At 41.8% G+C, this 24,548-nt stretch overlaps 1 protein-coding gene across 5 annotated transcripts in view; it reads left to right on the forward strand.

Moving 5' to 3' along the window:
* The first annotated feature begins 1,163 nt into the window (after positions 1 to 1,163).
* Positions 1,164 to 24,548, forward strand: part of MTM1 (myotubularin 1) — a 92,241-nt gene continuing 68,856 nt past the window's right edge. The window contains exons 1-5 of one of the 5 annotated variants that reach the window (XM_019667905.1): positions 1,180 to 1,224; positions 3,392 to 3,439; positions 18,131 to 18,203; positions 22,326 to 22,398; positions 24,180 to 24,274. In XM_019667905.1, the coding sequence (XP_019523450.1) occupies positions 18,141 to 18,203; positions 22,326 to 22,398; positions 24,180 to 24,274 (231 nt within the window). In that variant the 5' untranslated portion in view covers positions 1,180 to 1,224; positions 3,392 to 3,439; positions 18,131 to 18,140. Of the gene's footprint in view, positions 1,225 to 3,391; positions 3,457 to 18,130; positions 18,204 to 22,325; positions 22,399 to 24,179; positions 24,275 to 24,548 lie in introns of those variants that run through there. The other 4 variants (XM_019667901.1, XM_019667904.1, XM_019667900.1 and 1 more) reach the window with 4 other exon arrangements.

The raw sequence follows: 24,548 nt of genomic DNA on the forward strand, positions 1-24,548 counted from the left end.
CAGAACCTGGGGTGAGGGGAGAGAAGAGGCGCATTAGAAGTGGCTGAAGAGTAGGTGAGATTGGAGTCAGAAAGTCCTGTTACTCATTTAAGAAGTCTGGTCTGTACACCTGAAACTAACAATAAAAAAAAAATTAAAAAAAAAAAGAAGTCTGGACTCTTCAATACGGTTAATATTGTGTGCATGTGTCTGTCTATCTATCTATCTATCATCTATCTATCTAAAGATATATGATTATACACACACTCACACATAACATATATTGGTATCATGTAAAACAGCTGCTTTAAGATGCTGGAGTACTAACAGATATAAGAGGGAAAAGGTCATGTTAAAGTAATCCTGTTTATCGTCATTTACCAGAACTGCTTATGTATAATTATTATGCAGCACAAGGAATATTACACATATTCTTCTGTGCCCGAGTACTTTTTTAAATTACATACTGAATTCTCTTCTTGAAGTTGTCTTCCTTCTTTCTCTTTTTTCTTTCCCTTTCTTTTTACTGTGTTAATGGTCACCTGCGCCAAACCTCAAAAAGTGGAACTTTGTCCTGAAATGTTTCCTTTCACTACCACTCAAGAGAGTTCTTGTAAAGGTGCTGGCACAGCATGAAGAATGCGTCAGCTGTTAGCTGGGTTTGTGAATTGCAAATTCTGTATTAGCCAGTGAAATTTCTTTTTCCCTTATAGTATCTCAACTTCACGCAGCCAACCTTATGTAGCTAATCATAGCTAAATTTAGTGACATCCGCTAAAGTTTTATCTAGGGAAGTTTTCGCTCTGGGTTTCCCCTTTTTGGAGAAAAACAGTGACACACAGACAAGAGTCCCAGGACTACGCTTCCCAGCGGCCTCTGCTGGGAGTCTACTCCAACTTCCCTTACAGGGGTGGGCCCTCTAGCATCTTGGCCCTGCCCATTCCTGGCACCATATTTAGAACTACAACTCCCATCAGCCCCAACGTGCCGGACCCTTCAAAGGGTTTCCCAGCAGCCACCTGGGCGAAGAGCTCCGCCCCTGAGAGTGGCTCCCCAGGCTCCCTGGCGCCCTCCGCCCGCCCCAGCCCCTGTCACATGACGCTCCCCTGCCAACAGACGTGCGGAGGAGGGCAGCAGGCGGTGGCCAGGGGCGGGGAGGCAGCAGGGGGCGGGCCCTGGAGGGGGCGGAGCGGGGGCCAAGAGAGCCGAGCAGCCTGGCAACGGCGGTGGCGCCCGGAGCCCAAGGTGGGTTCGCGCTTGCGGCTGTCCTGGCTCCTAGCCGGACGCTGCCGGGACCCATGGTAGCGGGGCCAGGAGGAGGGAGTTGGGACCCCCCTGGGCGGGCGGGTCCCGCGGGTCCTCGCAGCACCCGCGGGGGTGGGTGGGTTCACCCGGTCGTCTTAGCTGTCCCCGCTGGCCAGGGCTGAGGCCGGGTAGCAGCAGGCAGGTGTCTCAGGCTTCCCGGTTCTCTCCTCCCAAAGTCCCGGGCCTGCGGCAGGCGAAGATCGGGTCTGGAATCGGGGCGGCGGGCCGGGGAGTGGGGGGAGGGCGCATCACGGCCGCTGCCCTGACTTTACTTCCCGGTCCCAGGGCGGCCGGTCCCAGGGCGGCGAGCGGGCCCGGCGACCGCCCTGCCTCCCCGGCGACGCGCCTGGGCTGGTCCTTGCCCGGGCTCTCCGTGCGGGGTGGGTGCCGGCCGCATCCCCTGTGGGTCCTGCGGAGCGGCCGCAGCCCGTCATTGGCTGCGAAGCCTCGATCGGCGGTCTCGGCCAGTGTTTCTGTGTCTCACACGGGAGGTTTATCTTTTTTTGAAACAGTTGAGAGAAGATCTGAAAGGGAACGGTTAGTTCCCTGATAAGCAGTCGGAAGTATGCAGAGGCACAAGCAAGCGCCCTTTGCCGAGTTGCCTCCCTTAACTGTCTTTTGCTGCGCTCAGGAAGTGAAAACTAATTTTAGTTTTTGCCTAAGCAAAGGTGAAATGAATCTGCTGCAAACATTATATTATGGGCTTTTTAGATGCATACAAAATATGAGGCAAAGTGGATTGTAACTGGTTTTGAAACATACTAAACCTACACAAGAATGGAATCATGGCATATTAGAATTGACTGGGACCTTGAAGTTCTCATAGTTCACTTGTTTCCCAGATGGGGAACCCAAGGCCAAGAGAAGATAACTAATGTGACCCAGGCTTTCTGGCAACATAATGGCAAAGCTAATATCATAAGTCAGGTCTCTGGGGGCTATCTGGGTGACTCTCTAGCCTGAGTACTTTTTTTTTTTATCACAGCTCAGTTTTTGTTCCTTCTAAAGTATCCACCTTAGAGTCTTGAGACTGAGCCAGCGATTTTGCTATAGTTCATACCGTTTTGAATTTCCTTCAAAACCAGTTTACCAGCCTTATAAAAAAGAAGCAGGCTTGTTAATTTATAGACACATTTTACTTTCATTCAACATCCATTTTAAGCATGATCACTTAATCACCAGATTTGACTCTGAATGACTTTTGGCTATTTCACAAAACCAAATCTACCCTTGAGAGATTTCATACCATGGAGTAGATTCAAACCGTTGGTGCTGCCAGAGTATAGCAGCCCCCCGAGGTGCTTGAAAGTGCAGAACATTCATTGGGGATTTTAGATTCTAGTATAGTTATGAAAGGAGGATTGGTTTCCGTACCTTAAAGTTCTAACACATTAGCAAGTTGCCAGTGGTTTCATTCATTCATTCTACCCAGAATGCCCATGGTCTGTCCGCAGTGTCCCACGCACTGGGAAGATGGCAGACAGCACCACTGATGAGATCCCAGCCCTACAGAGCTGAAGTGTGGGGAAGGAGACAATTTAAAAAAATAAAATACAATGCTGTATATTCTGGTGGAGGTGAGCAGTATGAAGAAAAATAGAGCTCTGGAACTCAATGATGACAGTAAAACCCGCTGGCATGAATGAGAGTGACTTGGGCATTACTTTGAATTGCTAGTTTTAGACTATCAACTGCTGCCGCTCCATTACAGCAAATATATCAAAAAGTAAATCTGTCTAAATCAAAGAGATTCTGTGGAGTCCATTATTTCTCCAGCCATTGACTTTTGGATGATAAGTTCATCACAGCCTCGTTCTTACTTGCATTTTCCCCCTTACATGCAAAGAGTGAGTAGTTTCAAATACCTAGAGAGGTGGTCTTCGAGTCCCTTGCTATCTGAGTAGTTGCCGCCCTCTCGCTACAGAAGACGCTGCTGTGGTTGGTATGGGTTATTGATTCCATGCCAGTGTCTGCTGGCCTCAGACTACCTTACACAAGGATTTCTCTTCCTGCACACTGGTTTGTACTGGGAATCTACTATCTGAAATGCTTGTCGATCTTCATGTTGTGTGGTTTGTAAAGAAACAAGTTCATTTTGAAATTACAGGCATACCTTGGAGAAATTGCGGGTTCAGTTCCAGCCCACCGCAATAAAGTGAGTACTGCCATAAAGTGAGTCATCATCTTTTTGCTGGTGGAGGGTCTTGCCTTCAATTGGTAAAAAACACAACATCTGTGAGGCATGATAAAGTGAAGCACTACAAAAAGAGGTATGCCTGTAGTGCTAGAGTAAAGAGGCGCTCGACTTCTTAAGAACAAAAGTGCCAATAAAATGGCATTAATGATAGCTTACTAGAAAAGTTCATCTATTTAGTACCTTTTCAGTTCTCTCATATGCTGTATGTTCAGTGGCTTCAAAGCAAATGTTTTCATTGTACGGGTTCTGAAAAATGATTAAAGTTACATAAAATACTCCAGTATTCTTTGTTCCAACGTGAAAGGAGGATTAACAAAATGTAGTTACTTTTAAACACGATGAAAGAACATGTGGTTCTTGCTCTTATTGAGGGCTTCAAAATAAGGAGAAAAGCAGAGCCTCTTCAAAACTTAATAGGCGACATTTTGAACTGGTGGCCAAAGGATTTCAAAGGCCAGAAATTCTTGTTGTTTCTGAAGTTTTTAAAAATTTTATAGAAGAATAAATAAGAGGTTGTTTTCATTATTCTTTAGTAATTTCCCTTCCCTGTTTTTGACCTCTTTGAAGTTCTGCTTTCTTTATTTTCTGGTTTCTCAGTTCATTATTCCTTTTTGGCAGATGGTGGGGCAGGGGCTGTCACTTGCCCATAAGCTGTTGATTCTGGATTTGAATCCTGGCTCTAATATTACCTGTGTGATTTTAGGCGAGTTACTTGCCTCTGTGCCTCAGTTTCCTTCTCTGTAAAATGAAAATAATAATGGTACCTTCCTCAAAGCATTGTTGGCAGGACTGAGTGATAATCTCTGTTAAGTGCTTAGAATAGCACCTTAACATAGTAGATACTAAAGAAAAGTTAAACTTGAATTCCATGGAACTCCATTCTTTCTTTTGAAAAATGATTCCAGACATGTTTTAATAAACTTTTGGAAATCCAGTAAGCCTGATTTTCTAGACGTTTCTCTTCATTTCATTATTGACTTGAGCTTTTAGTTTTAGGTGATGCTGGCAGCAGCGTTCACAGTTCTTGCAGCATTAAGTTCCCTATACTGTTTTGACTTTAAATTACTTGAGCCCATATTTTGTTTGTTCTACATACAAGAATAGAGCAAGAGAGGGCTTCTTCCAGTTCCTCTGCTGTGACAGCGAGAGGGTACCAGGAGACCGAGCTTGAGTTAGTCCGATGAGATCCCGTTGCCATCCTGCAGTTGGAGGCTGGTTTTTCATGTTAAATGTTTACAATGCGTTTTTCCACAGGAGCACCAGGACAGCCTCATCTTTTTTCGTTTTGAAGAATGTGGCAAGCTTCTCTTTAGAAAATTGGCATCCTGTGCTAGTGCTTTCTTTCTGTTTCTTCCCGAGGAACAGGAGTGGGAAAGAGCCTCGTGTCTGTATGAAGTGGTAGAAAGCTTCCTGAGTTTGGGTTTCAGAAGCCAAGTTCAAGTCCCAGTTCTGCCTCTTCTTAGCTCTGTGATACGGGACAAGTCATTTTACTTCGCTGCTGGTGGGTCTTCCATTCGTGAGACAGAGCTAAGAAAACCTGCCCTACCAAACTCCCAGAGCTCTTCAGAGAGGCCAGTGTGCTTCAGTACTCTTTGAAGACCATGTGGCATTATTATTACTGCAGTCATGTGTTATATAAGCCGTCACTATTTGGAGAACTGGTGTTAGAGGGCAGTGTCCTTCCTGTTCTTGGCCGATCTCCCCCGTAGCTGTCCGTGTGGCCTATGCCTTCTCGCTCTCCCTCTTCTGTCAGCATCGAGATATGCAAGTGTTTCATTGCCTCGCTCAAATGGACCTGAAGCCATTGGGACACCTCCCAAGCTTCCATTTTCTTTATTCCAAAAATGATAGCACTGTATAACAACAATCAAAAGATGAACAAGGTTCCTCCATCAGGGAATATTGCCTGCCTTTTTCTGCAGTGTCTCAGAATGGAAGTCTTCCCTTGTTTCAAATCGACACCTTCCTTTAGTTCCTCAGTGAAGCTTGAGGGCCTGCCGAGTTGCTCCATCCATACTAAACTAGATGCTTGCACTCCCGGGTCTGGGATGAGAAGAAATCCAGGGACTCCATTGCTCTCCAGGTCCGTACTGCCTTGCTTGTTTGAACAGGACACACTTTGCTTTTTACTTGAATTTGTTTCTCCATATCTTGAAATGGTTCCATGAGGAGCTCTTGGCAATTTCATGTACTTATGCGTATATGAGTTGGGTATTGTGTTCCTCGACTCTTTGTAACACTTGTGAACTTCAGTATTAATTTTGTTCATCTTCCAAGTTTGTAGTAAAGGTGGCCGAGGTTTGAGATATTGTTCTGGGCAGGTGAAAACTAACATGGCCTTCTTCACACAATAGACATTTAGGAAACATTCTCTGACTTGAACTGGACAAGGGGGCAGGGGAGAGGTTCAAACTGTTTGGATGTGTTCATTTCAACGAATTGTGTTGTCTGTCTAGGATCATAGTCCCTGACTGCCAGATGAAACAACCGAGCTCATGCTTAGCCTTTCTCTCCACGGTCAATTAGCAAATGAATAAGAAAGCTCTTTGAGTCCAGTGCTGGGAGAGGTCTTACACATTGCTTTCCCACCCTTTTCTTCCCAGCTTCTGGATTTGGGGACTATTGTCATGAACAGTTTGCATTTAGGTTCGATTTTTTGCTTTGCTTGTTGGTATGTTGGGGGTGGGAAGGGCTACAGGAAGTAGAAGGGCAATAATTGAAAGTAAAAAGAAAAGTAACTTGTTTGTAACTCCTCCAGCTAGGATTTCCTGGCCTGCAGACCTTGACAACACAGTGATTGTCTTTTATTAGGTTGTAATCATTGTTATGTTGCTATCCCGTCCTTGAGCTTTCTGTGAGAAGGAAACACTTTCCCAGAGCCTGTTACAGTGAAATGGACTGTCGGATCAGGGTGTCCTGCCTCCCACTTCTATGGAGTGCTGGAGACAGAGGTGGGTCCTGATCATGGTGCTTGCAATGCCCTTCTCTAACCTGTAAGTTCCTTTATGGCCCTGGGATGGTTTAGGTGGGGACTGAGTAGAACAGGGACTGTGCTGTCAGGGTTCACACCAGCAGGGCTGCAATTGGCCTGGGCTGTTGTACTGAAATAAGAAATGTCCCTGCACAGCAGGGACCCCCGGCCATGACATGTCAGACCTATTTGTGGGTCACAGTGAGAAGGAAGACTTGTACTTGGTTTCATTGTGACCCCAGGAGGGTGCTGCCCTTAACACTGGTTACGTGGCAGGCAGGATATAAGAAACCCCAGTCAAGAGTCCAGTTTGAGCTTCCTGGTCCCCACGTGCTCCCTTGCACACATCCGTGGTTCCGATCTGTGAGAGTCCCTATTGCCATCACAGACAGAGGGCAATTGGAGCTGGCCCTCACCTCTTCGTAGCCCTCACTGTGAGACCCGATAAGTGATTTTTGCAAGTTGAGGCTGAGTGTGACCCTGCTGCCCATTTCCTTTATTTGCTGTTAGCAACTCTTGAGATGACGTGATCATTCCTCCAGAGGTTCCCATCACTTCTGTGCCACCAAACAGTTTTTCCTTGTTGATAAAGAGTGTCCGGAGGCTTCTTTTTGGCTTCTGGGAGTTTAGGAGAAATGAAGACTCTTAGGTCACCCCCAAATCCACACAACCAGAATCTGCCTTTTAATAAGCCCGCGAGGTGATCTGTAGGTAAATGAAAGTTGGAGAAAGCTGGACTAAGTATGAGTAGCAGTTCACACCTTGGCTTCCTGGCCGACTGTGCTGTCCACTGGAAAGATCATTTGAGCCACATGTATACTCCGTTTTCCTAGTAGTCACATTAAAAAGTAAAGAAGCAGGTGAAATCAAGTTTAATAATACATTTTTATTTAACCCCGTATAGCCAAAATATTTCAACATGTAATCAGTATAATAATGAAATGTCGCTCCCTTTTTCTGTACTAAGTTGTTGAATGTACTTTGCATTTACCGCAGTCCTCGGTTTGGACTAGTTTAGGAGCTACACAGCCTAGTGGCTCCAGTGTTGGACAGCGCGCAGCTTGGAGAGATGCGTTTTGGCCTTGATTTGCTGGTGGTGTCAGCAGATTCACTGTCAGTGCCACTGCCGCCTCAGTAAAACCTTGGTTAATGGTCGGCGTAATCTGGGCCAAGGCCTTTGCCCAGTGCTATGACATACATCTCATTTGAATCCTCAAGCATCCCCGCTGAGTTCCAAAGAGTTCTTTTCTGGGTTTTAGATGGTAAGCCATCTTAAGAAGTTGCCATCGGTACACTTGTGACATGAAAGCTTCTTTCTGGAGCATCTTCAAAGAATGTGAGACCACCTCCTTTGGCTCCTTGGAGAGGGCTGGAGTTTCTCAGAACTTTCCTTGGGCTGGAAAATCCTGTGGTTTGCCTCGCTGGCTGCTCTTTAGCGTCACCTAGGGAGGTTTAAAGATCCGCTCCTCGGCCCCCACCGACGGACCTTCAGATATTTTTATCTAGGGGAGATCAGACATCTACATTTTTAAAGTACTCTGGGGGATTCCTGCATGCTGCCCGGCTGGAGAGCAGCTGTGATAGGAGCCCGCGACTGCGCTGCGAATCACCTGGACTTCCGGTTGAAATACCGATTCGGACTCGGGGGGTCTATGCGAGGGCGGTAGAACCCCCCCTCAGCTGCAGCAAGGTCCCCGGTGATGCTGCTGTGCTTTGACTCACACTTTGACTTTGAGCAGCCAGCCCAGCAGAATCACCTGAGGGCGTGGCCCAAACAACAAGTTCCCTGGCAGGGAGCCTGGAGTTTCTGATTCAGTAGGTTTGGGGTGGGGCCCAGGATCGGTGTTTGGGAGGGCGCGATGTTTTCCATATTTCTCCAGCAAGTATTATGTTTACTTTAGATTTTGTGTAGGCTCACTTCTAGTACACAATTTTTTTTGGGGGGGAGGGTATAAATAGATGTTAAACTTTATCAACCCCTTTTTCTGCCTTTATGGGGATACTTTTTCTGCACCTCTTTAAACCCGTGAACGCTTGAGCTGTTAGAAGGGCTTTTCTAATATAACTTTGTAGCATTAACTAGGTTTGCATTGCTGGTGTGAACCCAACGTGTTTCTTACTGCTGGATTTGTTTGGTAATATTTTCTTCAGGATTTTTACATCGGTATTTGTGAATGAATTTAGGCTTTAATTTTCCTTTCCTGTGCTGTCTCTCTCGTTTTTTGCTAGCCTTGTAAAGTGAGTTGAGAGTACTGGGTTCCCTTTTTCTGGTCTCTGGAAGTTTGTATTGTATAAGATTGGAGTTACCTGTTCCTTGAATGTTTGGAAGAACTTGCCTGTAGAGCCACCTGGGCCTGGTGTTTTGGTGTGGGAAGATTTTAAGCTACCAGTTAATATCTGCCATGTCTGTCTTGTCACTCTTAAATCTTATTGATAATATTGTTCACTTGTGCCTTCTCCATTTTTTCTTGATTAGTCTTACCACAGGTTTGATAGTTGTGGTTATGCAGTATGAGGTTTGTCAGTATGTGGAAATGAATGAGCATAATTATGTTCTCAAGTTTTTTTGGTTGACTTTTAGTGAGTAAAAAAAGTTCATACGATTTTAAAGTCAAATTTATGTCAAGGTATATTCTGAGAAGCCTTATGTCCAACCCTGTCTCTTGCCAGGTATGCTGTCCCCACCCCCAACAATTCATTAGTTTTTAGTTCATTCTTCTATTTCTTCTTTTGCAGATTTAAGCACGCACACACACACATTTGCATTTCCCCCTTTTCTTACACCAAAACCAAAAACTATACTACATACACTATTTAGCCTCTTGGTTTTCTTTACTTAAGATATATCCTGGAAATAATCCCTCTTCATTTTTCCTTCCTTCTGTCTTTGGATTTGTTCTGTTCTTTGGATGTTTCAAAACATAGTGTTTTTATTATTATTTGGTTCTAGTATGATTGGTGTCCTTAGAGGAGAAGACCGTGTAGAGACACAAAGAGGAGATGGCCATGTGATGACAGATACATAGATTGGAATGCTGCACTTGTGCCCACCGGAAGCTGGAAGAGACAGGAGGGACCCTCCCCTTGAGCCTTCAGGGGAGCATGGCCCTGCTGACACCCCATTCAGACTTGTAGCCTCCAGAGCTGGGAGACAAGAAATTTCTGTTGTAAGCCATCTAGTTTGTGGCGCTTTGTTACAGCAGCCCCAGGAAGCTCAGACGCTGCCCATCCATTATTTTGCCATTTTCCCCCTTGCTGCTCAAATTACAGTGTTGACAGCCCTGGATTTCATTTCATCTCAAATGGATGATTTGCTCACATTTTCATCCATTAGCCATCTTCTCCATATAGTTTGACTTAAAAAAAAATAAATATATATATATATATAGAGAGAGAGAGAGAGAGAGAGAGAGGGAGAGAGGGAGGGAGGTAAATACACACAGATACATAGATATAGATATATAAATATATAGATATATAGATATAGATATTTTTTTGCTGCAAGATCAGACAAAGGTACTGGAAAACTGGCACATAAATACCATTGCAGTTCTTACACATGTGCCAGAAGCAGGAGACATTTGCAAGATTGTTCATAACAGCACTGTTTGTAATAGCGAAACCTGGAACCAGTTCAAATGACCACTGAGAAAAGAATGGAAGAGCAAGTGTGGAGCAATGGACTACTATGCAGCCATGAAAATGAGCAGAGCGCGACTCAACTCCACACATCCACATTTATGGCCCTCGCAACATTGCCGTGTGAGCAAAGCAAGGGGTAGTAAGAAGAATGTGTAATGATTCTGGTTCTATATAAAAGTTCAAAGCCACACAAAACTGATATAATATTTAGGAATATGTACTACATATGTAGAAATTTATATAGATATGCAGAGGAGTTATAAACAGAAAGATCAGCCCTAGGGAGGGGAGCTGGAGTAACTTTAATGGCTGAAGTCTGATGTCTCCAAACCCATGAAAGTTTATGAGGGTGATACTGTATTCATTCATTCATTCATTCATTCATTCATTCATCGACTGAGTGCTCAAGCTGCTCTGTGCTGGTGGCATAACATGAAACAGCCCTTGCCCTTGGGAAGCTCAGATCTAACAGAGAAACACAGAATTTCAATGGATAAATACAGTACAGCATGAGAAGTGAAATATTAGAAATTGGTGCAACATACAGAGAAGCGAGGGGTATGTGTGTGCGTGTACGTGAGAAGGTCTGGAAAAGCTTCTTGTGTCTTGAAGTCGGTAAATAAGGACCCCATGCCAACAAGCTCCCATTTATTCTCCCAGTGGAACTGTCTGGAGGAATTGGTGCGAATGACAGGTTACCATCTCCAGCCTTTTCTCCTCTCTTTATTTTTCTAGAAGCCACACATGCGCTGTTTAGTTCCATTCTGTTCCTCCCCCTCCACCATTAATTCCCGGTTGGAGGAATGTTGGTCAGTAATGCCCAGTCTGAGAAAGTCCTTGGAAAGTAAGGTGATTTGAGCTGGCACCTTCGTTATTATTGGGTTATCGGAAAAGTCATGACATATTTTTTTCTATGTTTTTCGTTGCAAAAATGCGTCATGACTTTTCCGACAGCCCAGTAGCATTGCTGCGACTGTGTAGCATATACATATGTTTACTCTTACCACCAACAATTACCATTTAACTTCCGTTAAGGTACTTTGTACCTATAAATTGAAAATATACTTTTGGGGAGCAGTTTCTCACAGGGGAAAATAGTTCAACAAAACACAATTTTGTCATGGAGCAGATCAGCCGGGTTCATGAGTTTGGGAATTGGCAGGTGGATGGGGAACTTGATCTTGTTCCTATTTTAAAACTTTGTTTACTGGCAGGTATCTGATGGTTACAAAACCCATCGGTGAATTTAAATATCTGTTTAAATGTATGCAATGTCATTACTAGGTAGCCTTTTTACATTGGAAATAAGTTAACCTGATGGTGGTTGACTTTTTCTAATTGTTTATTTAGCGTACCAATTTCAATTAATGAAGCATTTCTAAAGTTACTCTGTTCCATGGCCACAGCTCATGCTGCTAAAGCCAATCAGCTGTCTTGAAGATATGCCATTTGTCTGGAGGGGACCAAGTAATAGGGTGAATGGATCAGCTAAAGTCCATCACTTAACCACTGGAAAAAATGATTCAAAAATGCGTTCTCCTTCTCCACTGGGTCTGAATGATACTGTTTTTAGCCAAAGGTCTTTGCAACGTTTAGTGAAGTAGAAGTAAGTGTATTGTGATCTTTAAAATGAATAATAAATATCAAACGGATTCAAAGAGGGAGTTTCTAAATGAAATGCTGTTTACTGTTTCATAATTTCCAAAGAAGAATCATCAAAAACAAACCCCCTTTAGCCCTGAGGTTAGATGTGGCTGAGACAAATTGAGAAGCTCTCATGCGCATGTGTCTGTCTATGTGACAGTACGCCACTTACTTTGACGGGGGTACTGTTTTGGAATAAATACAGTTAGATTTTACTCTAAGAAACCTCTCGTGTATTTCTAGATCCTTGAGCCAGAATAGAAAGCAATGAGGTGAGGTCTCCATGTCAGGGATCCCATGGAAAGTTTGCTTGGGCTAGGAGTCAAGTGTTTTCTTTTTCTAGTGGAAGTAGGCATGCTTTGAGGATAAATGGCTGGAAGGCTGTTCAGAGCCTTGCCAAGATTATATGGATCATCTTAGAAAATGTGCATGCAGGGCGGATAAGCAGGGTTAGACATATATTTTATGAAGCATTCAGCCAAGTGTATTAGTGCCAGCTTAAGGAATGACATAGAGTTTACCAGAACATCTTGTGTAGGAGGAAGGGACCTGGTATTCGAGTGTCTCTGTTTTGCCATCTGCTGTGCCAGCAGTTTACACGTTCGTCATCATGACTCCGTGAGGTAGGTAGTATCATGCCCATTTCCCAAACAGGGAACTACAGTTTGTCCATGGTTGCGTGACTGTTATTATTAATCAGATGACAACATTGGGATTTGAAGCCGAAACTGCTCTGAATACAGAATCGCCTCCTTTTTAGCAACTACATCGCACAGTTTTGCAAGTTGGTCATAGTGCATTTTTGCCAGGTATAAGCTATGAATGGTGGAGTTAATAGATTATATTTTAGTTTAAGAGGACATAATTATTATTTGCTTTGGCTGAAGAAAGTTCACTTGGAAATAACTTATTTTAATAGTTTAAGGCAGAGGGTGATGGCCTGTTTTTGTAAATAAAGTCTTACTGGAATATAGTCACACTCCTTCATTTCCTCATTGCCCATGGCCCTTTTCATGCTACAACACAGAGTTCAGTAGCTGTAACAGAGTCTGCATGGCCCACAAAGCCTCAAATGTTTACTCTGCCCCTTTACAGAAAAAGTTTACCCACTCCTGTTCAAAGGAATGTGTGTAAAAAGGAAATAAACCCCTAGTTTTGCAGATCATTGGTTTTCATGTGGGTTAGGCAGAGGTAGAAGTTGAATTGATAGTGTACTGGTCTTAAAATGGCTGGGATGTGAACAAGTCTCTTTTGTGCTGAGAGTGGTTTGGTTGAGGGCATCTCAAGGCATCTTTTTCATTTTCTTGCCTACTCGGGGGCCTACAGGCAGAGCAACTTTAATGCCAAAGTCAGAATAAGTTAATTTAGTAAGTCCTGTGTTTACAGGTACTCCAGGTACAGAACAGAAATCTGCTAGTGGTTCTCATTGGCGGGGGTGGGGTGGGGTGGGGGTGACACTCCCCCTAGAGGTCACGTTGGAAATGGGGGAGGGGGGTTGATTTTCTTTTTAGTGTAATGTATTGAAAAATATTATATATCAGTGTCCTTTTATTTTTCCTTTATTTTGGAGTTGAGGCATTATATTATTCTTTGAAATTGTGTTTAGGTTGATAATATCTATGCTTTTCATTTTAGGCTAGCAAAGGGATTTACAGAAATTTGTTTTATAACAAAGGGAGCATTTGTAAGTATTTGGCATTTTTTTCAAAACAGACTCCCAAGTAAAGAGCGCTCCCTTAGAAAGACCTAGAATTCTGAACTCAGAGGCTGCTCATGCATAACTTCTTGCTCACTGACAGGCTTTAGAAGTCGGTTTTCAGACAGGGCAGGTTTCCACAGCTTTCAGGGGAGCCTCCAGAGAAAGACTATCCTTAAACGTCATGTAAACGTCAACACAGAATAAGAAAGCCCACTGAGTGAAATCCAGAGAGGAGGCCTGCATACCTTTTGTCACTGTCCTAAAAGTTCAGAAGAACCACTAGTGGCCATTGATCTCAAATCAGGTGACCATGGGAACTAGAGCTCCCCTTGAGTTTAGATTTTGCTTGCAAAGGCCCTGTGAGGCGGAGGTGAAAAGTAGTTTCTAATTCTCCTGTTTTAGGTTTTTGCAGTAGGGTAAACATGGCCTGCATGTGTATGGAAGTGTTTATAGTTATGTCTGCCGCAGGTATTTTAGGGACTCTTGTCTTTCATAGTTGACAGAGGGTGAAACAGTTTCTTAGTCTGGAAGAAGGGCATGGTGGAAAAGGATTTTGTACCTTAATCTGCAATGTCTGTTTCTTGGGAAAAGTCTGTAGCGTAGGACGGTGGTGGTCAAGTTCTTTGTGGTGCCGATTGCCTCAAAGCGGCCTAAGGTAATGCCGCCATTCTGCTGCCCAGAGCCACCAGGCCTTGAGCTGCTTGGTTAGCCCAGGGTTTCTTCTACACTTTTGGAAAGCTGGCATGAATTTCTGGCTTAAATGAAACATTGAACAAACAACAGTTAAGTTCTTTGGCTAAGTCTGTATTGCCCAGTTCATTCATTCGCTTAACAAATACGTACTAAGCACCTACTGGGTGCCAGCTAGGCACTGGCACAGGTGTTGGAAATGAAGCAGTAAATAAAACAGACCAGAATCCCTTTCTGGTGAGGGCTTGTATCGTGGTGATCCATGGAGGGAGACAGTAACAAGATACCTGAAAGGTGGTAGGGAGAGGAGATGGAGAGGGGCATGGAGGGAGGGAGAGACAGAGGGAAAGGGGCAAGAGAGGGGGTTGGGGGGGACTGAGGGTGGACAGAGAGGGGGATACCATGAGATCATTGAGGTTAGTTGTCTTGAATGTAAGGAGAGACACAATTAAGGCCATGCTGTGACTTAAAAAGTTGATTTATTACATAATGCCATGATTATTTGTAGGGGTTTGGAGGCCCCCAAGATTGATTGCCTAGATGAATTGAGTTTTCTTAACAGTGTTTCTTAGTCTGCTGAGCTTGGAACCAGCTGTAGCCAACCTGTTTTGTTTGCTTGTTTGTTTTTTCCAAAATGGAGACCACTTGGAAGCACTTTTCCCTGCGTGGAAAAGACATTGCAGCGTTGGTCAGGAGGCCCACGGGCCCTGTCACTAACTCGCCCTAGAGCCTTGTCACACCCTCTAGGCTCTCCTAGTCATCTTCTCTGTAATAGGGAGGGTTGGGCTTAAATCATCACAAAAGTTTTTTTCAGGATCAAAATGATGGAAGTCTACCTTTGGTTAGAATCCTCTATTTAGCATATATATAGGGAATTAAGTTTCAATTTTCACCTTCAAGCTGAGGTAGCCCAAATTCAATGTTTTTTAAATAAAATGGATTAAAACTTAATCTTTAGGGGTTTGGGGCAAAAATACTCCATAACCAAAAGGGTAGCTGACTTTTGTAAACTTCACTGTAGCTTCTAATTATTATTGAACTGCATTCAGACCAACGTAGACATTTTAGAGATGAAGATATGGATGAGCTTTCTATATTTGATAAGTTTGAGACAGCCCAGGGCCTGCACTCACCCGTCTGGTACATTTTCCATAGCACTGCACTGCTTCCCCTGCCCCTAACAACACATGATTCTCATGTCCTTTTTAAAGAGAAGCTTTATAACTAGGTCACCCCCAGCCATGCACTATCCCCATAGTAGTTAACTTTCTTCCTAGTAGTCATAGCGTCAGGGCTAATTTGCAGGCGAATTTGTTATGGTGTCAGCATTCAATAATTATCTTTTCATAATTGAAAAAAAATGTGAATCGTTTGTTAACAGATACACCAGGCACTGTCCTAAGCTCTTCACATGTATCACTACATCCATTTTTGTTTCCAACTATGCCGCAGTGAAATAAAGATAATAGCAACATAAGGCCAGCGAAGTTAAATAACCTGCCCCTGATCAAGTAGTGATGGCAGAGTCGGAATTTGAACATCTGTGCTCTCCAGCATCACGCTGTTCTCGCTTCTGTACATTTCAGGGATCAATTGGAACCATTCAACAAAGAGAGGTTCACTGATGAGATTTTACAGCTGACCTCATCATGGAACTGACCCATGTTACCTGAGCCCTTGGGTTTCTCAGATTTGGACTTGATCCAACTTGTAATAGTCGTTTTTCGTGTAACTCTAAAAATGACGGCTTTAGACATAAATACTGCATATTATATGAGTCTGTTTATATGAAATGTCCAGAATGGGCAAATCTACAGAGAGCAAATTCATGGTCGCTTAGGGGCTGGGGAAATGGAGAGTGATGAGTGACTGCAAATGGTACGGGGTTTCTCTTTTGGGGTGCTGGCAATGTTCTAAAATTGATTGCAGTGATGGTTGCATACTAAAAGCTATTAAATTCTACACTGGAAAACGGTAGGTTGTATAGTGACATAACTCAATAAAGTAATTTAGAATAAAGGGAAAATGAGGACTTTCCTCTGTAGTATTTACTTCATCTTAAATTGAAGTTTTAAAACGAGGATTGAAGAAAACAAGAAGACTCATCTTTTTTTATGGTTTATAAACAGGAACAGGAAGGGGAGGCCTGAGTTGACTGTATAACCCAGGATTTTAAATTTCTCCTGTTGACTTGACAGTAATAATTTAACTTTTGTGTGCAAACACTGACTTGGTAAAATGTTTTAAATATTACAGTATCTGATTACTAAAAAGGAATTTTATATCTGTTACTGAGAAAATCCCCCCAATATATAACCTTGTTTAGTCAATAGAATAATTTCAGGGCAAAAACATCCAACTTGCTCTCTCTGGCACGTCTCATCTCTTTCACTGTCCCTGAGAATAATGGGTTATTTTGCTTAGGTTAGAATTTAAGATTACAGAGGTTTTTCAGGGCTGTTTTGTTTGAACTATTTTGTCTGAATTTAATTCATTGTAGAGTCATTGTTCGTTCATCTTTTCTAAAAGCTATTTCACATTTTAGGTTGTGCCACGTCTTAGTAGTTTCAGGTTTTTGAAGTTTAGCCTCCCTTTCTATAAAGTATCACGTATTGCCCTAATTATGCATTTTGAAGCCGCAGCAGTAGTCCCCTAGTTCCAGTGTTCTGGGATTTGGTGAACCAATATGCAAGCTAACTTCATCATGATGTTTCACAATATTGTGTATTTTGCACGTAATCATTCATTCATCAAATAGTTAAGCATGTCAGCTGTGTGCCAGGATACAGCCATGACCCAGATGGACCCCCAGCCTTGCTCTTGGAGAGGTGAACTCTGGTGGTGGGGGGGGGGGCGCCTGGCAGTTCTAATCTTGTAAGATTGTCCTGGCCATCTCTCTGCCTCTTTATCCCATGTCTGCATCTTTTCATCTCTCTTGGACCTTACTTAAGAACTGACCGGCACTGGGAAGCTATCACATCACTAGGTTTTGTGCCAAGGTGTGCTAAGATTCTCCATGCCAGATTTTGTTAGCAAGTGGTTGCTCTTTTAATGAGCCTGCCAAAAAGATCCCATACTACCAACAGTCCTTTTTGGGTTGGATGTGGTGTACCTCCTTGTGACTTCATGTGTTTCCCTCTGTCATTAACTTTGATCAGTACAATAACCAAAGCGTTGCTTAGTTTCCTGCTGTTGCTATAATTTACAACTGTAAATCTTGCATTAAATGATCCTGTGTATGTTCTGAATATGATGCTTTCGTTTATGTCTGAATTGAGATGAATATGCATTATTTAAATGAAGTGTATACTTTCCCTAGAAAATACTGATTAGATCAAATCTTACTAATTTGATTTCCATCAAATCCATGCCACTCGCTGTAAGTTGCCTTTATTTGGAGAAAACAGAATTCTTAAAGGGGAAAAGACTGAGTTCAATTGTCTATCCTTTTTGTCACTCTGCTGCCTCTAACCTTTAAAAATTAAGAAGTGTGGAAATGGAAGACCAGTTGCACAATTCCTAAACGTTAAGTTATTTTACATGACAATTTGAATGCTGTGAATAAAACATCCAGGGATCTGAGTGCTGTCTGCTGCTGAGCTCCTCCATGTGCTCTTAGCTGCTGTTCTGCGTTCTTCCACAGCGCCCTGCACCTTTACCAGAGCTCTGTCATGTGACCTGTGCTGCGCTTCTTCCTGTGTGTGTGTGTGAATCCCACTGTAGACTACTATGGCGATAGGGCCTGGAAAGTGTAGTACCATTGTTTCTCAATCCCAATATTTAAAATCAGGTGTCAGGGCTGGCCGAGTGGCTCAGTTTAAGAGCTCACTCAACAGTGGGATCTCTGAGCAACAGTGTTGCTGGTTCGATGCCCGGCCCAAGCTGAGCTGCAGCTGAGCTGCCAATAGGTGGCAGGATGCTCAGCTAAAAAAAAAATCAGGTGTCACATATGTTTGGTATTTCATACAATTCAGTTGATATTAAATGTTGTCTTTCTTGGTAGAGTTTCCAGTATGGCTGCTGCTTCAACTTCTACATATAATTCACACTCCTTGGAGAATGAGTCTATTAAGAGGGTAAGTTGAGTTTTCAGATTTACCCTATCTCTTGCTCTGTATTTCTTTTTTCGTAGTTGAATATTAGGTGATTATTTTGGGTTTATTGAATTCTTAATTTCATTATCCATTCACATACAATAAATACTTTAATACATGTGGTTTTATTTTTAATCCCACCTTGTTCTAGAAAAGACAGATTACCTTATATGTGTTGCAAGAGTTTGTAAATCTTTTCACATAACTTCATTTTCGAGAACCTCTGTCTTATGCATGTTACATTTGAGGTACTAGGCAATCCCTCGCCCCTGAAAGTTTTCTGAAAGAGATATTGGAAAGCCAAGGCCCACTGAGAAGCCTGTTACACCTTCCTAAATATTTGCATTATTTTCTAATTATGATGATAAAATAGTTGCATGAGCAAAACTAATACAACGTTAACAGAAAACGGTTCAAAGTATTCAGGAGAAAATTGTGTAATTAGAGGGAGATTTTAGAACATATATTGAAAGGAAGGGGTGAATTTAAAATAAGCTTTATCCAGGGCCTGTTAAGCCTTTTGATACGTATTCCCAATTATCCAGCAAAAAGGCTAATTTACACTCCCACTGGTGGTGTAGGGGGGATGCCCATACAATCAGAAGGGAGCAAATCTGGTGTCTTTTATTTATTTCCCCCCCCTCCCAAATTTCAAGAGTTTTTTATTGTTTTCAAATTTAAAATTTGAGTTATAGTTGACATTCAGCATTATGTTAGCTTCAGGTGTACACCATAGCGGTCAGTCATTTCTGTAACTTACAAAGTGATCCCCCAATAAGCCTAGGACCTACTTACACCATGCATATTTATTACAATATTAGTGACTATATTATTTATAGTGACTGTATTACATCCTCATGACTGTTTTGTAACTGCCAATTTGTACTTCTGAATCCTTTTACTTCTTTGTTTCTTTTTTTTTTTATTGTTAGCTTCAGGTGTACAGAACAATGCAATAGTTATCCTTTTCATCCTTTGCACAGAAACAACTGCCCTCCCCCACCTACTGCCCTCCCACCCCTGATCTCAAGGTTATCTATTACAATTCCATTGACTCCATTCCCATACTCCACTCCACGTCCCGTGACTATATGTATATATAATTATAGTTGACATACAATATTATTCAACATCAGCTTCAGAAATACAGTGCGGTGGTCAGGCCTCTACACCGACTATGAAGTGGTCTCCCTAACAAGACATGAGTCCATCTGGCCTCCTAAAAAATATTTACAACACTATTGATTACATTCCCCAGACTGTCTTTTCTGTCCCTGAGGCTATATTGTAGTTACCAATTTGTATTGTCTCATCCCTTCCCCTTCTCCTTCATCCCCACCCCCTCCCAACTAGCAACCCTCAGTTTTTCCTCTGTCTCTGAGACTATTTCTGTTGACATTTCTCATTTATTCAGTTTTTTAGAATCCATATATAAGTATAAGTGAGATCATGTGGTATTTGTCTTTCTCTGACTGACTTATTTCACTTAGCATAATGTTCTCTAGTTCCATCCATATTGTTGCAAATGGTACTATTTCCTTCTTCATGAGTAATACTCCATTGTATATATGTACCATAGATTCTTTTTTTTTTTTTTTTAGCTGAGCCATCCTGCTACCTGTTGGCAGCTCAGCGGCTGCTCAGCTTGGGCTGGACTCGAACCGCTGTTGCTCAGAGCTCAAACTCTTGAGCGAGCTCTTAACCAACTGAGCAACTCGGCCGGCCCTGTACCATAGATTCTTAATCCAGTTGTCTACCGATGGGCATTTTGGTTGTTTCCAAGTCTTAACTATTGTGAATAGTGCTGCAATGAACATAGGGGTGCATATATTTTTTCGGATTAATGTCTTGGGTTTTTTTGGATAAATACCTAAGAGTGGGATTGCTGGGTCATAAGGTACTTCCATTTCCAGTTTTTTGAGATACCTCCATACTGATTTCCATAGTGGCTGCACCAGTCTGCAGTCCCAGCAACAGTGCAAAATCTGGTGTCTTTTAATTTGTAGTTCCCTGATTACTAATGAGGCTGGCCTTTTTAAAACAGTAGACAACAACATGTCTTTATTGTCCATTTGTATTGCTTCTGTGAAGTGGCTGTCCGCGTGCTTTACCTATTTGCTTTGGGGGTGTTTGGGGGGATTCTTTACTATTGATTTATAAGTGTTCCTTATATATTATAATCAACTCTTCATAATATACATTACAAGTCTTTGTCCTAGTTATTTTTTTTTATTGTCCATGTTCCCTGAGTTGTACGTTGCATCTCCATGGCTTCCTTCTTCTATAACTGGAAGTTTGTACCTTCTGTTCCTCTTCACCTTTTTCACTTAGTTTATTGTCAGCCTTTTAATTATATTTATAGTATTGTGTTTTGTTTTGAAAGTCACAGGTTTAAAGTTTTTTATGTAATCATGTTTATTAGTTTTTTCCTTTCTATTTTCTCCTTTTGGTGTCATGTTTACAAGGACCTTTTCATCCCCAAGATTACATAAGTTTTTATTGTATTTTAGTAATGTTATGGTACAAGAATCAGTTCTAAACACAAGAGTAATTTCAAGAAGGTACTTGTAAGTCCTTGTGTCACATTAACATAAAGTATATCCTGTTAATCCCATGTTATCTTGTGTTAATCAAACATTTGTTTCCCTTATTTTGTGGTTGAATTATGCCTTCCTCTGACCCAGCACTGTGGTATTTGAGAGGTATACTGAATATTAAATTTGCTTGTTATACTTGTTTTTATTTAGTGCGAGGAGGTGTTAAAGGATGATGATAATTTTTTCCAGTCTTATTATTTACATAAGGTGTGTGGTTTTGCTCCTTACTGAGGAAGGGATTTCTGGCTGGGGACAATTTATCTTGTCCTCCTAGTTTAAAATGCTTAGCTTACAGGCACTAAAGCATTCTGAAAATTGGCTAGGAATTTTTATTTTCTGCCCCAATTAAAAAAAAAGATACAAATATTAAAAATCCAGCAAAGCACCCGTCTTTGACAGCTTATATTTTTACCTAAATGCACAATTCACATTTCTCTTGTTTGATGATACTTTACATTTGCATAGCCCTTGATAATTCACAGAAGTGTGCTTGTGCGTTTTGCTTCACTTAGTAATATTCACAGAACCCCTTTGAGGGAAGCGTTCACACATGAAAGATTGCAGCGTGACTTTCAGAAATCAACTAGAAAAAAAATGAATGAAAAGTAATGCTGAGAAAACGCTTTGCCCAAACAGATGTTAACGATGTGCCTCCCACGCCCTGCAGTGGACACTGGCAGCGCTTCAATTAGTTTGGATCCACTAGGGCAGCTGAATAGACTCTGAAGAGACACCTTTCCAGGCATCCAGGTCACTGTGGCCAGCTATAGCAAGTGTGAATCCCAGAACTCCCCAGGCGAGTTAGTACTTGCCTGCCTGGGAGAACCACTGTGGCCGTAGAATGACACACAGGCCTGGGAATACCTCTAGAACCAGGAGGCTTAGAGACATAGTACAGCGATGGGAGGAACTTGGATAGATGGTTCATGAGGCCCTTGTCAGCTCCAAAGTTCAATGACAGACCACCCTCTCCTCTTATCAAGTTACCTGTGTGAGGAAGGATCTTAGTAAAATAAGAAACCCAATATGTATTATAGTAACAGCTATTTTCTGGCATTATCAAAAGAGTCTGTGATTACTGCTGCTCAGTTAAGGCCCCAATTGAAAGGAACTTTCATTCCTATTCTTAACAAAAGATAAATGACTAAATATTTACTATGAAAAAAAGCTGTCACAGTATACATGTAGCCATAGAATTTACTTAATATTACTTTTTATCATTTTCCTGAATGCTGTGAACTGTAAAGTGCTTGGAAGGGGTGTTTAAAGATTAATATTATTAAAAAGTGTGCTAACATTATTGGCACACCAGATGCTAACACAGCTAATGAATTCTGAGGGTAAGTTGTTTTTTTTAGTTTGGATTTTCTGTGCCAATTATCTCTAGTGGCAAATGTCTCATTTTTTTCTTTGAAAGTTATATTTCTGGTCGGTTGTGTGCCAGGTTGCTTAAATACCTGTGCGAATATAATGTCCTTAACTTCTGATGCCACTGTTTCCTTTGCAGACTCCTAGAGATGTAGTTAATCTGGATCTCGGTGAGGCTGTTCCTCGGCTTCCAGGAGAAACTCGCATTACTGGTAAGGGTCCTATGAAGTCAGGATTTGCATAACTTGATGAGAGGTCCAGCAGGACCAGCTGGCTCCAATCCCTCCTATTCTTTAGAAGTCAAGATGAAACAAATAGGCTAGCTTTGTTTAAAAGTGTTAATCTGGAGAGAACTTTCTGCGTTAGTTTCTTGATCAAAGAGTTCTTTCAATAGCTTCGTGCTCTCCAGGATAGTGTTATATTTTTCTCTGTACCAAAACCAGAATTATTTTGAAAAAAAAAATGTGTATTACCTCTTGAGTGTATCTTATTAGAGCGATAAACTCTTATGGTTTGAGGTTATAAGAACAAAATGATATAAAGGTTTTCCAATCTGTGGTGTACACTTTCCCATGATCAAGTTAAAGGCTTAAAGTCTCAGTATTCTCTATTTTTGGAATATAGGAGACCATATTGCTTTAAAATATCTTTCTTTTGCCAGATAACTGAAGTTTGTAATACTGATGTAACAATTTGATTGTTGACTTATTTTTTTCATGACAAATTCATATTAAGAGGAAGGTACCTTCTTTCGAAGGACACGATCCTTCTGGGTTAAGAATACAGAAGCACCTGACAGCTTCTAAGCCAAGGGCTGATATGGGCTTTCTCATTTTACATTGGGGTCGACACCATCCTCTCAGATTCCCGTGTATTTGGTGATGATACAGTTACCGCTGTTTCAGGGAACCTTTTGGTTTATTGACTGAGATCTGGGTTGTTTCACTTAAATGGCTAAGACATGGTGCTAATCAGATTAAGGCCATAGATATGGTGCTTTTGTGAATTAGTTAGCCATGCACCACGAGAAACTATGCCAAGTCCACAGACTTGCAAGCGTGAGCCCAGTCTTGAAGCGGAAACCACCCCAACTTCTGGATCAGAGCGAAGAGGACAGCTTACTTTGGGTGATCTTCATATATGAAGTTTTGGTGCTCTGCTCAGTGCCAGAACCTTAACTGACATGTAGTTAACTGTTTGAATTCACATGAGGTAGGCTTACTGGGTATTTTTTATTTAGCACCTGAGGAGAAAGGAATTTCAAACTTGTTTTAAAAAATTAAAAGCCGTTAACACATTCAAAAACATTCTTGAAAGATAAGAGAAAGATATATTTTTATACCAAATTAACTCTGCTAATTTAGTTTCTCCTTATGTTTGAGCCTACCAAAGATGTGGTATTCTCTTGACCATCTGTTTTATATCATTTAAATGTTTGAAATGAATCTAGCTAAACTCTTGTCTGCACTATTAAAAGTGAAAGAGTAGATTCTAGAGACATCTCTACTGCTGACACTCATTTACCAAAAACATCACAATGTTTGTGTGATTAGAGGTTGGTAGACCTCAAACCCTATCTGGTGGTTAGTTCATGAGACTGTCCTTTGGGAATTGTCACCCTCTGTTTGAAGTAGCACAAGTTACCTTGATAATAACCCCCTGAGGGTAGCAGCAGCGTACCCTCATTCCCTTCTGCTCTCCAGCTGTTTGCACTTTGCCCCAGGTAGTGACAGCATTGTGGGCAGGCTCAGGGAGCTCTGGCCTGGAGGTGACATGTGGCCCCGATAGTCCCCTCATGGCCCCACTGGACCCAAGCCCCACTCGACCTAGCACGGTGATGCAGAAACATTGCCAGTGCTTGCTTTCAACCTTTTCAGTGATTTTTTTTACTGTAGTTATTCGTAGCCAAATAGTTTATATTAAATTAGTGCCATTTGTTGTGTATCTTGGTATATATTTCCATTATTTTAGGGTACTTTTTTTATCTTAATAGACAAAGAAGTTATTTACATATGTCCTTTCAATGGCCCCATTAAGGGAAGAGTTTACATCACAAATTATCGCCTTTATTTAAGAAGTTTGGAAACGGTAAGTAGAATCTAAGACCATAAAGATGACCCTAACTGTTAAAGATAATGCTAAACTGTTTCTCTTCTACCTTGCAAGATTGACTGTGGATCAGATTAACATGGGGGATATATTTGCTGCTCAACTCTTAATTTTTGGCTTATGCAAAGCTTATTTAACACTAACACCTGTATATATAGGAATACAGTAAATTAAAAAAAAATAAGTTTTGTCTCGCATAATAGCGGGGAGGGGTTGGTAACCACTCATTTGCTAGTTTGGAGAAGTTAGGTGT

Source organism: Hipposideros armiger, unplaced genomic scaffold, assembly GCF_001890085.2.
Source record: "Hipposideros armiger isolate ML-2016 unplaced genomic scaffold, ASM189008v1 scaffold_509, whole genome shotgun sequence".
NCBI lineage: Eukaryota > Metazoa > Chordata > Mammalia > Chiroptera > Hipposideridae > Hipposideros > Hipposideros armiger.